The following is a 17,289-nucleotide window of genomic DNA, read 5'->3' as shown; positions in this document are numbered from 1 at the left end:
TACTGTTTGACAAAAGATACAATACTCACAAGTCCTGTAGATAAAGGACACGTACACATTTTGCTTTTGTTTTGTTTTTTTGCTATGTGTAAGTTCAGAATCTCCAGAATTCACTCAGAGGCTGCACTAGCACTGGTTAATGATTGGCTGTCGAAGGTAACACCCTTTTAATTGAAGGTTAATACGAACATTTTACAACCAAAATGATGAGTCTGACAGCAGCAGTTACAGAGAGAGGAGCCACAGTTTTCCAATAGAAAGTGAATTGGAGCCAGAGTCGATGGAGTGTGGTGGCTAGCAGGTTAGCTATCTCTATTTATATAACAGTCTACTGTATTTCAGCAGTGCTTATCGTTTGAGCACTGACCAGAGAGACAATGCAGTATCATGAGCTCTGTGTAATAGTACGTTCAACCCTTAAGTACAATGAAATAATAATAAAAAACACCACTAACTCGCATTAGGCTGGTGTACAGGGGCAGGTTGTAAAAGGTTTTATGACAGATAGTATTCTCCATAACATTACTCAGTTCCACAAGATGAGAACAACTTAAAAATGCACAAACACAATAGTTATGGATCTTGTTGTTGGCTAAATGCTTTATTTGGGTTGTTCCGATACCGATACTGGTCAAAGGAAACACTGCAGTACCATGAGTATTGTGCAATAATAATAAAAAACATCAGTAACTAGCATTAGGCTTGTGTACAGGGGCTGGCTGTGAAATGTAAAGTTGCTGTTCCATAACTCTGTCCATTAGCGTCCATGTTGTGTTGGTCTTTGTAGTCGCCTTCCACTTCTTTCAAACACAACAGAAGTTTTCATGACAGACAGTATTCTCCATAACATTACTCTGAGCCACAAGACGAGGAAAACTTTGAAATGCACAAACACAATAGTTATGGATCTTGTTTTGTTGTCTCTTGACGCTTTCTGCTGCTGCTTTGAGGTCCTCCATTTTATGTCAGACGCTGTTGATTTGATGTAGAACAAACTTCGTCTAGTGCGTGATTAAAAAGATGGGTTTTCTGTGATTTGGGGCAAAGAAAAATACTGCCATCTCAGACGTCTCATTAAATGAAAACATTTAGGGATCCAGTCGATAGGGAGCGGCTGTACAAACTTTGATCAATGCCATGAGACGCACAAAAACTTTTTCAAATGAGGTCGATGAGCACTGGAGAATTTGCTCAGTAATTAAGTTTTAATTACTTTTAATTAACTAATGAAAATGACTCATTCTAGTCTAGACGACAGAAACTCCATTTTCAAATCCTCCAACCAAAACTATAGCCTTGACCAACTGACCTCAAGATATTGTCAGTTAATACACTGTTTACATTTTGAAAATTATTTTGTATTTGCCATAAAAAGTGACATTGTGTCTCTTTAGCAAAAAGAGAAGAAGTTTGTATGATCCCTCAGTCGTCCAGGTCTGATTCATAGTAAAAGCCAAAGTTAAATCTGTCAACTAGACTAAAAGTTTTAGGAGTGAAGACATTTGGCTGCTCATCCAAGACGCTTCTTCACTTCTGGTCAGATTACTGCTGGACACTGCCTTATATCTGTCTGAAGGGAGGAGCTAACTACACTGAAACTGAGCTACAATAAGTGTGCACTGTGGTTGAGTCATACTTAATATATTCATGCACCTCTGAATGGGTGTTTTTCACACTTATTAGCATGCTGGCTAGCGCTATGTCAAAGCCACTAACCGCTCATTTGAAGATAGTGAGGTTCAGATCTTAGCCAGAGAAAAGAAATGCTTTGAGAGGGGAGTTAAAGACGCATTTTTTGGGTAGGAAAGACAATCGTTCCTTGAACAGGAATGGGGGCCTTAGAAGACATCACCTCTCCCATCTATAACTCCACCCTCAGACCCAAAGCAAACAAAGGAAACAAAGAGAACAATATAGCAAGCCAGGTGTTTTGAGTTTCAGTGTAGTTAGCTCCTCTCTTCAGACAGATATAAGGCAGTGTTGAGCAGTAATCTGACCAGAACTGAAGAAAAGGCTTGGATGAGCAGCCAGACGTCTTCACGCCTACAACTTATTGTTCAGTTGACAGATTTTACTTTGGCTTTTACTATAAAAAATAGAAAGAAAAAAAAACTAAATTACTTATCCTCTTTTTTAGGTTTCGTCCTTTCCCTCTTATTTCCTTAGTTTACTGTTTCTGTTTTATTAATTATATACCCATACACACACACACTTACACTCCTACCCTCCCATATAAGAAGAGATGCCATTCTTGTCTCGTCACCCCCTTAAAACCTGATGTATGCACTCTTTTCCTCAAATCAAAATGTCTAATGTCTTTTATTGTTTGTATTGTCTCCAATATCACAATAAAAAAAAAAAAAAAAAAAAGAACAAAAAAAGGAAGTGACGTGCTGGAGGCAGCCAATAGCGGTGAAGCAAAGCGCCACTCCATAGAGCAGATGCAGTCAGCCCCGTTTGAAAAATAACTTACCTGTTTTTTTCATTAGCAAGGACCACATCACAACAATGGTCACAAAAAATATCTATAATGATATTTATAGATGATGTGGATAGATGTGGAGGCTGGGGAGACACTCAGCTTGGGCTCTGTCTCAGTTCGTTAGCCCAGCTGATTCAGGACTTACCCCCCTCTTTGTCGGAAGATGGTGAGGTCTTCGGGCTGAGAGATGAACAAGAGACACGGGGAAGGAGGGGTAGAGAAAGCGGAGACAGACTGTGTTGCTGGGATAGGCTTGTATAAATAGGACTTCTGGATACCGTATATTCCGGACTATATGTTGCTCCGGAGTATAAGACGCACCAATGACAAAATGCGTTATAATGAAGAAAAAAAAATATAAGTCGCACTCGAAAGTCACATTTTTGGAGGAAATTTATTTGACAAAATCTGAGACCAAGAACAGACATTTTATCTTTAAAGGCAAGCTATAATAATAATAATATAATAGAGAACAACTGGCTGAATATCAGTACAGCACACTAACGTAACACATTTATATTTATTCAGATACATGAAGCACAGACAGAACTGAACACGTGTCTGGTTTGTTAACATAAGATATTAACAGTTAATCAGATAAATAAACCATAAAAAACAAGCTAACGAGTTTACTCTGGATCTCACTCCAAATCACTAAATCCATTGAATCTTTCATCCTTGGTGTCACTTCTGAACAACTCTACCTGCTCTGGAAATAGATGAAGCGCCTGCGTGGCTGTAGTACTGGTACACAAACCTACAGTCCCCACCCTTGCGCAGTTGTTGGTGTAACAAAAACGAAGATGTGAAATTATATACTTGAATAATTTCACATATAAGTCACATCTGAGTATAAGTTGCATGTTATCTTTTCTGTTGGACCTGTAGGTTAAACGCAAACTATTCAGCTTGCATTCTGCTGATCCGACGCTACCTTCTGTCTCTCTCTGTTCATTTCAGAGGCTTAATGCAGCCATAAAATAAAGCCTAAACAAAAGGTGGATCAATATAATCCCCCAAAACAGAGAGTGCAAAGCTTTTGTATGTGGTGATCTGTCCTCTGCTAGAAAGAAAATGAAAACTTAAAACCAAGCTCTATACAACTTTTGGAGGTGCCACATCCATGGAAAATGAAAGTTAAAACCACATTTCGGAAAACAATCTGCATGGAGATAGATAAGTTTAATGCCATACTGTGGAATATTATCGCCAAAGAAACAACATCTCAATGGAAACCAGCAGGTGACTCCCTCATCTAGGCCGGATAAAAGTCTGTTTGGTGGAGCTCACAATCAGGAGTCATGTTTTTTCAGTGCAATACAAACATCCATTCATTTTAGTCGATTTTTTGGCTAAAAAGTTACACAATGGGGCTTTAAATAAAGAATATTTCCAGGATTTAACCTTCAGAGATAAAGAGAGAAGCACAACTCTTACTACTACCCCCAGTCTTTCCGTCTAATGTTCAGAAACCCCAACGGACGCTTCCTCCATTTTGTTTCGAGTGACGTTTAGTAAGAAAAATCCAGCTCTCTGCACAAATCCACCTGACATGTACTTCTGTAATGGCTCTGACTGATTTCTTTTGGCTTTCCATGTAACAGGAACAGATTAGAGGCCAACACTTCCAAACCATTCATCATGTTTCCATCCGACTCAAGCTTGGTCAGCTACTCCATGAGCGAGGAGTATCCAGGCAACAGGCGTAAGCTTTTCGACACACAGTACATGGACCATATACAGGCTCTGGGTATGAATTAATGTTATAACACATGTGTATAAGGGATCGAAGCATGAAGCAGTGATGTGACTTCAGTGTACTGAGTAGGAGGTGTGGAAGGGCTGAATAAATCCATGCACAAAGAGAAAGCGCATTATTGTGGGCCTTAATATGAAAGAAAATGGCCTAAATTGGATTTTTCAAAAGAGGTTGGAAGTAAAAAACTCTGGAGACTCATATTACTAAAGCTACTAGCGCGACATTGTGAAGTGAAATAGAAAAATATTAGCAATCAATCTCTATTTTGGTTATGAAATTCTTAAAGGTCCTATATTATGCAAAACTGACTCTTGTGAACAGACCTGGAATTATGTTGTGTTTCATTCACACATGTTTGAGTAACACTTTATTATTAGTCTGTCTACATCTCCAAAGCTCAAAATGCTCTGTTCCACCTTGTGATGTCTTTCAAGTGTTAGTTTTCAAGTTAACAGCTCCTTTTACCTTTAGTTCAATAGAGATTGGCAATTCCAGGACTGAAATCATCCAAATGATTCTAGTGAAGGTGTGTGAAGTTTAAAAACACAGTGGAGCACTTCCTGCATTACCACATGATGACATCACAAGGTGGAAACAGAGTGTTTTCAGTTTGAGAGAAGAACTCAGCGTAAATATGCAGAGTTTGTGTGTTAAACATGTGTGAATGAAACAAAACACAACTCCAGGTCTGTTTGTGATGAGGAAACAACATGGGACCTTCTTTAATAATGTTTTTCCAGGCTGTCTGTATATGGTTTTCAGAGTGTTGAGCACTGTTGCCATAGCGATTAACAATTCAGAACAAAATATGAAATCTTTTGAATGCAGAAAAGTCATCAAAGTGTCACCTACAAACGGAAACTTGGAATCCATGTCCACATTGCATTAACACGTATTCTAACTAGAGAAAATTTGTATAATTTGGACAACAGTGGCTCAGTTGGTAGAGCATTTGTCCACTGAAGACTGGTGGCCCACAGATGAACACTGTCCTTGTGTCCTTGGGCAAGACACTTAACGCACCTCACTGCCAGTGTGCATAGTGCTTTGAAGGTGGAAAAGCACTATATAAAAACAAGACCATTTACCACTATTGACTTGAATACATTTACTGCACTTTAATGGGGAAAGTGTATTTACTTGTGAGTCATGCAATACCTGCTGCAAACCTTTATTGCGAGCTGAAAAGAAACTCATAAGGTAGAATCAGACGAGAATAAAACTGAAACACAATTTTGAAGTTGAAGAAAAATTTACTTGGCATAACCACATGGGGAGAGAAGGAGAGAACACCTCCTCATAAAAGATAGTAGTTTTTTTTTGAAATACTGCTACCACAAAGACACTATCATCTTAGACTGCTGGGACTAAACCAGGACTACACAACCAAACTGTGTCCAAACCAGAACCAAACCAAGACTGTTGTGTTCAGGTCAGTCATATTTAATACAGACGGGGGCAGCTAATATGAATACTGTTAAAATGCTGTTTTTTGTCTAAATATAGCAAGTATAGAGTGTAGACACAAGTAGAAATGATCAGGTTCAACATTTAGGGCAAAAGAAAAATATAAACTCTGTGAACTGGACAAAAAGTTGTAGGAGTGAAGACGTTTGGCCGCTCATCCAAGCCACTTCTTCAGTTCTGGTCATATTCTTCTGGACACTGCCTTATATCTGTCTGAACCAAGGAGCTAACTACACTGAAACTGTAAACAGCTATTGTTTACAGTTTCTGTTTGTAGACCAAGTTTATTGTGCTACCCTAAGTGTGCATTGTGCCTGAGTCCTACTTAGCAGAGTCATTCAAGCCCCTAATGAGTGATTTCACACCATTAGCATCCTGGTTAGACCTGTAGTTTTCTTCGTTTTGCTTTGAGTCTGAGGATGAAGCTATAGCTAGGGAATAGATGATGTCATTAACCCGCTCTACATGATTTTTATTACGCTGTTCTGTCAGTGATTCAAGATATGAACATTAATAACAGACAAATCAGGTGCCTTTTTTCCATGAAATTGCTCCTTGGACTTAGCAACGCTGTCAATCAAACCTGCTGCTAAGAGCCTGCTCTGTGCTAAACCAGCAGTACGGCCGGGCAGTAGCGTGACCTTCACCAGCTTTGCACCAGATTGGCTCTTTGGTTGCTATGATACTCATGGTTGGAATTCCAAATACGGAACTCTGCTCCAAATTAGCTGCTATACCTGCTCTAGCCTCGTTGAGCTTCATTTGACTGGAGCCGAACGCTGTGGGTGACGTTCACTTCTTTAAACTCATTGACCAGGCCAACATGTCCCACTTGTGATCTGCCGACGCTAAATGAGCACTTTTCAAATCCTTCTGCTTGCCCTTGTAAACAGCTCACCTCTGGCGCAGATACAGGAAAAACAGTTTGCAGAGTTTGTCACTGGCTTTTAACAACTCCTTGAGAATATTGTTGTAAGTGCCGAGTTTTTGTAGAGCCAGTGAAATGTGTGTAAACTCTGCTGTGAGAGCTCGTGTTGTTAGGATTAGATCAGTTAGCAATTATTTGTTTATGTGAGAGCTGTGAATCTGAAACATCTGATTGTTCAAACTTTAGTCTGTTTATTATAATGTCTAATGCATTTTTTATTTATTATTATTGTTATTTTTTAAAGGTCCTTTATTTGACTCTTGTGAGCTTTAAGATGTGTCAGAACATTGTTACCTCATCAAAAACAGACCTGGAGTTGTGTTTTGTTTCATTCACACATGTTTGAGTAACACTTTATTATTAGTCTTAGTCTATTATGCTCTGTTCCACCAGATATTCTGGGTTGTTGATAAAGATTAAAGTGAACTGAATCTACTCTCATGTGTTCTAGACATTCCAGACGTACACACTAGGCTTTTGTATAAGTTCACTTTATTCTAGTTTGGTCCTGATGTAGACCTGGTTTAGTCCTGCTCTGGTTCTGATCTAGCCCTTGTGAGTGGTGGGATGTAATGAAGTATTTATTTTTTATTTTTTATTTATTTGATTGGGACAATTCATGCTAATGAACAGATATGATACAACATGAATGTAAACACACTATGGGCTAAAATAAAAATTGCACAGTTCCCATAGTTGCATATTACACTCATTGCACATTGATTGCACATTTCCCATTATTTCAGTCAGTAAAATTAGTAAAGTACTGTACTTAAATATCTCTACTATATTTAAGTACATTTTAAAGTGGATACTTTTTACTTTTACTTCACTACATTTGAGAGCAGTATCTGTACTTTCTACTCCACTACATTTTTCAACAGGACTGAAAAGTAAAGTATCTTTTATTATTGCCTGAGACCTGCTGAAAAGACTGAGTTTATTTTTAACACATTCATAATTTGTGCAAAACAGTAACAATAGTTTTTTGTAACTGTAAAAACAGTTACAAAAAACTATTGATTCAGTTGTTTCTGTTGAACAAAATTCCGCACAAATCTTATCATTATATTTGAAGCTTAATAAGACTCAAAATCTGTGAGAAATTCACTTTTTACTTTTAAATACCTTTTTAAACAGGTACTTTAATACTTTTACTTCAATAGATTTTTCAGGCGATACTTGTACTTGTGTATTTCTCTGCTGTTCTGTACTTTCACGTAAGCAATAAAACGGAGCACTTCTTCCACCACTGCTCCTTGTCTTGTCGAGGTTTCGTTCCAAGTCGTTAAAGTCTCGTTTTAGAACCAATTTTGTCCGAGTGTGAACGCGCCGTAAGCAGCTCTGGAGTGAAACGTGTGTGATCGATGGCATGTGTGTTTCTGATGATGAATGTGATCTGGCCATATGTTGTAGTGGAGCTGGTAGTCCCCTGTCTGCCCTTCCTCTGGCTGCAGACGTGAGCCGACCTAAAATGAGCTCAAAGTGATGAAGAGGAGGAGGAAATGCACCTCACACAACTATAACCTCCACTTCAGAACTGTGTTTACCCCAGCGCCTCAAAGCTCCAATGCGGTACTATACGATCTGTGCAGAAATGAACTTACAGGTGAAGCTGAGGTAAGTGAAGAAAAATAAGTTTTATAGTGGCATTTAACCCCCTAAAACTCATCACTTAGGGGGTTACATTTGGGAGGTTGGTAATTAGTCTTGGAGATGACAGAAATGGTTTGAGACGGGAGTTAAAGAGGCGATCCATCTTTGAACAGGAATGAGGGGCTTGGACATCATCTATCTCCTGTTTATAACTCCATCCTCAGGCCCAAGTCTAAACAAGAAAAGCAATAGTGGAAGCCAGTGCAGTTGTCTCTCACTATATCGCGGTTCACCTTTCGCAGCCTTGCCATTTAGCGGATTTTTTTAGCACAATTTTCATGCTTTTTTCTTACAGTGTAGGTACGTGCATTGTGTTCTGCGTCCTGATTGGCTGAGGGACTGTAGACCATTGTCCATCAGTCTCCCCTGTGCCGTGTCTCCTGTACAGTACAGAATGTGTTCAGACAAATTTACATAAATGTTGGATCGCAGTGTGACTCTGAAGTGCTGTACGTTTGCAATTTGTTTTCTCCCCGACAAAACCCACAATGTCGATGAAACGTTCTGCACCGACAAAGGCGCCTACGAAGGTTTGAACTTTGAGAGAAATGTGAGAAAATGTTAATGCCTGTGTGAGAAAAGTGTATAAAGTGTGTGGTGAGGGGTTTTACAGCTGCAAAACATATAGAATAATGGTAAAAAATACAGCTGACTACACTTTGCTGATGGTGATGTTTAAGCTGAAAGCGGGATTCGAACTGCCAACCTTCGGATCAGTGGCAAAACACGCTACCAACTGAACTACTGTAAATGTAAATTAATTGTTATAGTAATTAATCTACAATTTTAAAATATACACGTTAGACAATTTCGATCAATAAAAAAAACTGAAATATTTAAATATAAAGCAAATATCTCGTTGTTTGTTTTGTAGCACTGAGACAAATAAAATAATAAAATGCGATCGTAATAAAAGACGACGTTCTCAGTAGCTGCAGCTAAATGATGTAACACCCTGTTTATGTTTCATCACTCATCACAGTTTGTCTGCGCAGATCCAGAGGGAGTAAAAATGACACGGCTTTGAAAATGCCATTCAGACACAATGACAACGCGGAGACGAGACGCTCCTGTTTACATAGCACCGGCCTGTGGAGCTGCTCGCCAAAGCACGAGTTTGGATGAGAATTTAAATCTGGATTAAAGCTGCCAGAGCATTTGTATATGTGTGGCAAACTGTCATCATCAGAGACTGTATATATAAATGGACATAGCTAACCTGCTAGCCGCCGCATTCCAAACAGGAAGCGATCATGGGCACGCTTCCGGCTCCATCGACTCTGGCTCCAATTCACTTTCCACTGAAAAACTGTGGCCCCTCAATCTGTAACTGCTGCTGTCAGATTCGTCATTTTGATCTTAAAATGTTCATATTAACCCACTCTACATGATCCTGGTGTTTTTTTATTTTGCTATTGTGTCCATAAATCAAGATATAAACATTGATATCAGACAAATTAGGTGTTTTGTTTCCCCGAGGTCGTTCCCAATAGCATTAGCAACCGGTTTGATTGACAGCATTGCTCAGCGCCCGCTCCCTGTAAAACCAGTAGCGCGGGCGGGAAAGGGCGTTAACAAGTCAAAGCATTATTTTTGTTTTATTACTTTACTCTTAGTCCTTGTGTTGAATACTGTGCCTTAAACATTGAGGTGAACCTGTTTCTCAGTAAGAATGTGACACATGCTTATTTTAAGATGTCTACACTTGAACCTGCTACTTCAGTTACATGATACAGGTATTCATCCTTCAGTGGACAAGAGATTTTGTAATACATCTTTTCAGCGACTGCAAGTATCTTTTTACGGTTTATCCATTTATGACCTTGTACAGACAGTATATAAATAGTACCGGCCTTCTATAGATAGTACCTTTCTTGGAGTATAAGTACTGGATGGCTCCTTTGTAATGTAACACACATGCATGCACCTCATTCATCTCGTGAGATAAAACTTCTTTCAGCTCTCTATGTTGTCTGCAATCGCTTCCTTCACAATTACAACAACAGCAGCCTCCCTCTTGATTGGCTCTTTGGTTGCTATGATACTCACTGTTGGAATTCCAAATATGGAACTCGACGCAAAATTGACCGCTAAAACTGCTGCTTACTCGACTTGTTTATACAGTCTATGCTAAGGACACGTGATTTTCTATATTTTATAATGCAATAAAAACATAATAACAAACAACTCTCTTCTTTAAGTTACACAGTGGGGCTTTAAACTAATAATTCGTCATATAATCTAACTTCATAATGATGCTAAACGTACAAAGGCACTTCCGAGCTGTCACTTGGCTCAAACGCTGACGTCTCCGTGCGTTGATTTGGTCCATAGTTACTATTTAATGAGTGGTGCTGTCCCTAGAGCCCTTCCTTCAGGAGGACACTCAACCATTACTGTGTTAATTAGGACCAAATTAAATAATGAGAATCGAAAAAGTCCGGCGGCCATGAGCTCACTGTGGCACAAAGTGGGCCAAATAAAACATTTAAAGACTTGATTAAATTTTAACAACCTCCAATTCACATGGATTTTTAAATTTGTTCTTATTAGAATGTCACAGAGAGGATGGAGACTCGCGCAGGCAATCGGGCTGTGGCTGGGAGAAGTGCATAAATAAACGAGCAGGAGCTTTGACTATGATGAAAAAGCAAAACAAATGTTATCTTCACTTTTCAGCGTGAGAACGGAGACAATGTTCTGAACAGCAGAGGCTCAGGACGATGTAATGGCCCACTAACCAGAAGGTAGGGAGTTCTACGCATCCTGTGTCTATGGATGGGCTTAAGCACAAAATGGCTGCCATGTCAAGTTCACCAATCTGAAGGTTAGTGGATCAAACCCCACTCCGACCAGCGTATATACTGTTGTTGTGTCGTTAGGCTAGACACTTTACTTAATGTTTATATCACGCTATTTTCTGGTATGTTATTATAATGTTGTTTCCTCATCACAATCAGACCTGGAGTTGTGTTTTGTTTCATTCACACATGGCTGAGTTCTTCTCTCAAACTGAAAATGCTCTGTTCCACCTTGTGATGTCATCATGTGGTAATACAGGAAGTGCTCCACTGTGTTTTTAAACTTCATACACCTTCACTAGAATCATGATGATTTCAGTCCTGGAATTGCCAATCTATACTGAACTAAAGGTAAAAGGAGCTGTTAACTTGAAAACTACCACTTCATGACATCACATCATACATCATCATAGACAGACTAATAATAAAGTGTTGCTCAAATATGTAAATGAAACAGGTAAAAAAACAACACCAGGTCTGTTTTTGAGGAGGTAACAACAATATAACATGGATTAAACCTCACAAGAGTCAGTTTTGTGTAATATAGAATCTTTAAAGCAGCACAATAAAAGTGTAAGGCATTATTATTTTCATTACTATGAGCAGAGAATGTGCTGATCAACTATGTAACATAAATGGAAACAAAATATTTCAGGAATGAACAGATAAAAACAGGATAGAGCACTTTGTAGAATAATGCTGTGGCCAGCACTTATGTCAAATGTGTGAATTACATAAATAATTGGTCAAATCCAATTCATACTGACTGTTGTGCGCTCCCTGGAGGCTCAGATAAAAGAAACAGTAGATTAAATCAAAGAGAAAATAATAAAATTATGGTCACCTAGCAACGGCACTTTCGTGATTCGAACAATGGATTGAGATAGCGGCCTTAAGAGAGCCCGAGCGCAACAGGGGCTGGAGAGAGAAGAGGAGCCGTAATAACACAAGATTGGTGTGATTTGGGTCAATACGTGATCTGCACTTGTCCTGTGGACGGAGTGTGTCGCTGAATATGAATGTGTGTGTGTGTGTGGGGTGCCCGTAATCGCCCCACACAGGGAGGTACTCGTCTGCTCCGAGTATGTGTGTGTGTGTAGTACCAGTATTGCCTCACACAGGGAGGTACTCGTCCTCCCTGAGTATGTGTGTGTATGTGTGTGTGTGTAGTACCTGTATCGCCCCACACAGGGAGGTACTCGTCCTCCCTGAGTATGTGTGTGTATGTGTGTGTGTGTAGTACCTGTATCGCCCCACACAGGGAGGTACTCGTCCTCCCTGAGTATGTGTGTGTATGTGTGTGTGTGTAGTACCTGTATCGCCCCACACAGGGAGGTACTCATCCTCCCTGAGTATATGTGTGTATGTGTGTGTGTGTGTAGTACCTGTATTGCCCCACACAGGGAGATACTCGTCCTGTCTGAGTGTGTGTGTAGTATCTGTATCACTCACTACTGGGAGATACTTGTCCTGTTGGAGTGTGTTTATGTGGTACCCGTATTGCCCTACACATGGAGGTACTTATGCGTATGTATGCGTGCATGTAGTACCCTTATTGCCCCACACGAGGGGGTACTCATGTGTATGTGTGCATGTGGTACCTGTATCGCCCCACACGGGGAGGTACTCGTGTGTATGCGTGTGTGTGGTACCTGTATCGCCCCACACGGGGAGGTACTCGTCCTGTTGGATGTCTAACATGATCTCCAGGCCGTTCCCTGTGCCGCCCTTCATCGTGGTGCGCAGAGACCGTCCCTCCTCCGCTGCGTTGAACATGTAACATTTGCCATATCGGGTGAACACCTGGAACACACAAGAGTTTGGTGAGTCACAAAAAAGCATCATGTTTTGGTAAAGAAAAACTCATAACATTTATTTAATGTTATGAGTTTCCTTATATAAGAAAGACACTTAAACATGACTAAAGGCAGTTTACACTGATGTTTCTCTGCTCTGATCAGACTGCTCTGGTTTATCAGCAGTTCAAGGTTGTGTTTGGGCCCAAAATTTGCATAAAATAAACATGTTTAAATAGTAGTCAAGTCAAATTTATTTATAAAGCTCATTTTAAACCAACCCCAGCTGCCAAAGAGCTGCACAAAGGCAATATAAAGTGTAATCTTATACAACAAAACATGCAAAAACACAATAAAACACTATAATACAAGAGTCCCGCTCAGCTTGTGTTCAAAGCCAGTGCAAACTAATGAGTTTTCAACAAAGATTCTAATTATTCCAACTTTGGGCTGTTCTAATACCCAGAGGAAGATTGTTCCAGAGTCTGGGACCAGCTACAGCAAAAGCCCGGTCCCCTCGAGTTTTTAGCCGAGACTTTGGAACCAAAATCATCTGGTCTGCTGATCTCAAAGTTCTACTGGGAATATGGACAGACAGAAACTTATATATAGACATAGAAAGAGGCCGGCCCATGGAGACAGTGAAGTAAAACACATCCGTAGCATATTAGATGTACTTTGTCCCTGTAAGGGTTGCCGTAATATATAGAAATTCGGTTCTGACGCAAATTGCGGAATCAGAGCCTTGTTAAATTCACTCAAAACTCTTTTTAAAGGACAAAATGTTCTCTTGCTGCAGACCTAAATCATGTTCAAATGAAACGACACATCTTTTGGTTATAAAATAATAACTGATCACACAAAATGAACAACGTAACACAAAGACCAGTGGTTTTGCTTTTGCGTTAGCTCATGTTTCAGCCTTTGTGTGAGAATACAGGCTGCTCTCACTACATCTGGGCTGTCCTCACCTTCGAAGCTGTAAATATCCCTGATTCATTCCTATGTATTCACACGGGACAATGCCCAAACCAGGGGACAGTGTAGAGGGCTGGAGCTTGAAGGACATTTTGAACACAGCGGGTAAAACAACATGCTGGGACATTTCGACAGCAACAACACTTGGAAAATATCACTTTTATTCTACTTATTTAAGGCCAAGTAAGAGTGACGTTTGTGGAAATGCAAGCCCGCTCACAGTAAGGAAGTGTTTTTATATGTTACGTCTATGAAATGCACACTGAAATACATTCTATCTATTACCTGCTTATCTCCGTGGAAACGATATTGCTTTTGCTTTCTACCTCCACATGGCCCTCAAACTCCACCCTCATCCAAACACACTCTCAAAACTTGCACCGAGCTTCCTCAAGGCCAAGGGAAAGTGCAAAAGTGCAAAAGTGCTGTGATCTACGGCTTCATTCAAGGTTTAGTACTGACTCCAGATTAAAGCAACACAGCGTAACTTTCTGGAGGTGGCACGTCGCAATTCCATGGAGATAAAAAGTTCAAAGTATGCTTTGGAGCTTTCTGTACATAGATGAGTTTATTGTAGCCAAAAGAACAACGTTGTCCCTCATCCAGGCCAAGTAAGAGAGTATGAGCCTACAGGTACGAGTCAGGTCTAGGGTCAGCAACAGTCTGTGCTCAAAGAATCACCTGACTACCTGAATATACTGAATGACCAGGTTATTCCACCAATGGATTTTTTCTTCCCTGATGGCACGGGCATATTCTAAGATGACAATGCCAGGATTCATTGGGGTCAAATTGTGACAGAGTGATTCAGGAACATGAGACATTTTCACACATGGATTGTCGACCACAGAGTCCAGACCTTAAACCCATTGAGAATCTTTGGGATGTGCTGGAGAAGCTTTGTGCAGCGTCAGACTCGACCATCATCAATGCAACATCTTGGTGAAAAATTAATGCAACACTGGATGGAAATAAATCTTGTGACATTGCAGAAGTGAAATCGAAACAGTGCCACAGCGAATCAAAGCTAAAGGTGGTCCAACGAAATATTAGTGTGTGTGACCTTTTATTTATTTTTTTGGTGGCGACTTTTTTTTTTAGCCAGGTGAGTGCTTTTCTACCTTCACACAGAAGACACGGTGAAAAACATGGACACAATAAGTAGCTGTATAAGCTTATGAAACAGGCTCCAAGACAAACTATCCAATGGCTAAGCAGGTAGTTATGTTTTACTTTTGCCATTTGAGTTTGATACACTGTTTTATAAAAGGAGAAAATTTGTAAGAGGAAAAAAAACAAATAAAATGTAAATAGAAACAGACAGAAAAAAGTGTATATGGTAATAAAAGTAAATGAAAGATAAAGAAAAGTGATAATAGTAATAAAGTAAAATAATAATAATAATTTTAATAAGAAGATAGTACTATGATGAAATAAAAAAAAGCAAATTAAATACAGGGTTCTTCATTTGTGTGTCTTTGTTCACTATATATATACAGTTGTCCCTCACAAAATCGCCTTTTCGTGGTCTCGTGGTGCAATTTTACATGCTTTTTTACCGCAAATGAGTGTGCATTGTGTTCTGCGTCCTGATTGGCTGAGGGACTGTAGACAATTGTCCATCAGTCTCCTCCGTGCCATGTCTCCTGTACAGTACAGAATGTGTTCAGACAAATTTACATGTTCAATCGACACTACAGCAGAGCAGCGCCAGGACGAAGAGGCACGGTCAGCGGATCTGTGAAATAGGTGTGAGCCACTAGAGAAATGTGACAAAATGTTAATGCCTGTGTGAGAAAAGTGTATAAAGTGTGTGGTGAGGGGTTTTACAGCTGCAAAACATATAGAATAATTGTAAAAAAAATAAAGCTGAATACTTCGCGGATATCACTTATTGTGGGTTATTTTTAGAACGTAACCCCCGCGATAAACGAGGGACCACTGTATATCGAACCCTCAAAACTTTGAGTCAGTCAACTAAACTACTGTAACAGAAGAATAAACTTGTTTCCTGTTGGGGCAGAATGGATAGACGTATTAACCAATCAAAGAAAAGACCCCGCGCAAACCAAAACAAACATGGCGGCTTATGTGTTTGAAGCAGGACCAATGGAGCTCGGCAGTGAAAATCCATCCCGTACTTCCAGAATGAAATTTCCCATTCACTTTTCTCATAGATCAAAAAAAAAAAAAAAAAAAAAAAAGATATTAAAAGTTCAAAAGTTACATGGTAACTAATGACCACAAGTAATGACCACAAGACCTGTTATTTTTTTATAAACTGCCAAGTTATTAGCAGAATCTTGATATTTAAACAGCCTTTTCGGATTTAAAACAACCACTTTATGCATAACAGTTAGGACGTAGCTGGTTAGCCTCTGCGGTGCCTTTGAACTCTTAGTATCTGAAATCAATGGGAAAAGTGCATGGAAAATGTACTTCCTGAACCCGAGCAGTGTCACTGCTGAGCTCCATATAACTTTAAAGTTTAAAGTTATAAAGTTGGTTTTGGATTATGGTGAAATGTTGGAGATGTCTGTCAAATGTGAATGGCAAACGACGCCGTAGGTAGTTAGCGCTGGCGGTTCTTTCTTATAACGTGAGCAGCTGGTGTGTGCGTGTGCTGCATGTGTAAATATAACTGAGGTAAACAGGTAAATGAGAGAGTGGGAGGTCCCTGCTCATGAATAGAAATTATCTGAACATCGGCTCAGGTGAAGGTTTAATAAAGAGGAGGCATCAGCGCTCCCCAGACGGCCATCAGCCATGTATGTGTAATGTATATTCAATTCAATTCAATTCTTTTTTTTTTTTTCTAACGCCCCAAAATCACAACAACAGTTGTGTCGAAGGGCGTTCATGGTTTGGTTGATGGGGGAAACCGGAGTACCCGGAGGAAACCCATCCAGACACGGGGAGAACCAAACCTTCTTGCTGTGAGGCATGAGTGTTGCCACTCAGCCACCGTGCTGCCTACACACAAAAACAGGAAAATCAAACAACAGGAAAAATATATGCACACATCCACACACACACACACACACACACACCCACACACACACAGGAGTTATTGGACATATGGTGCAGGTCACATGCTCTGTCTATTCTGGGATAAATGGTAATGGTTGAATATGAAATCACCCAATATGGTTTCACCCGATGAGAAATAAATACATGATCGGAGTATTCACTAAACCACACACACAACCACACACACACACCCACACACACGCACACCCACACACACCCACACACAGATATGAAATGTGGAGTCGCCTTACTCCATTTAACTGTTTATGTTGATTGACTTTTGATTTGAAAAATGAACTGATAAACTGTGGTTTGGGGGATTGGAACAAAGAACATCGCCTCAGCTTTATCTCCACCTGCCTCAAAAATAACAAAAATCATGTTGGTGTAAA

At 39.8% G+C, this 17,289-nt stretch overlaps 1 protein-coding gene across 1 annotated transcript in view; it reads right to left on the bottom strand.

Moving 5' to 3' along the window:
• asic2 (acid-sensing (proton-gated) ion channel 2) overlaps positions 1-17,289 on the bottom strand; it is a 259,964-nt gene that overhangs the window by 70,777 nt on the left and 171,898 nt on the right. The window contains exon 2 of the mRNA XM_055223627.1: positions 12,746-12,896. Coding sequence (XP_055079602.1) covers positions 12,746-12,896 — 151 coding nt within the window. The remainder of the gene's footprint in view (positions 1-12,745; positions 12,897-17,289) is intronic.

The sequence above is a fragment of the Periophthalmus magnuspinnatus genome, chromosome 8 (assembly GCF_009829125.3).
Source record: "Periophthalmus magnuspinnatus isolate fPerMag1 chromosome 8, fPerMag1.2.pri, whole genome shotgun sequence".
Classification (NCBI taxonomy): domain Eukaryota; kingdom Metazoa; phylum Chordata; class Actinopteri; order Gobiiformes; family Gobiidae; genus Periophthalmus; species Periophthalmus magnuspinnatus.
The sequence above is the reverse complement of the archived record's forward strand: the minus strand, read 5'-3'. Positions and strand labels throughout refer to the sequence as shown.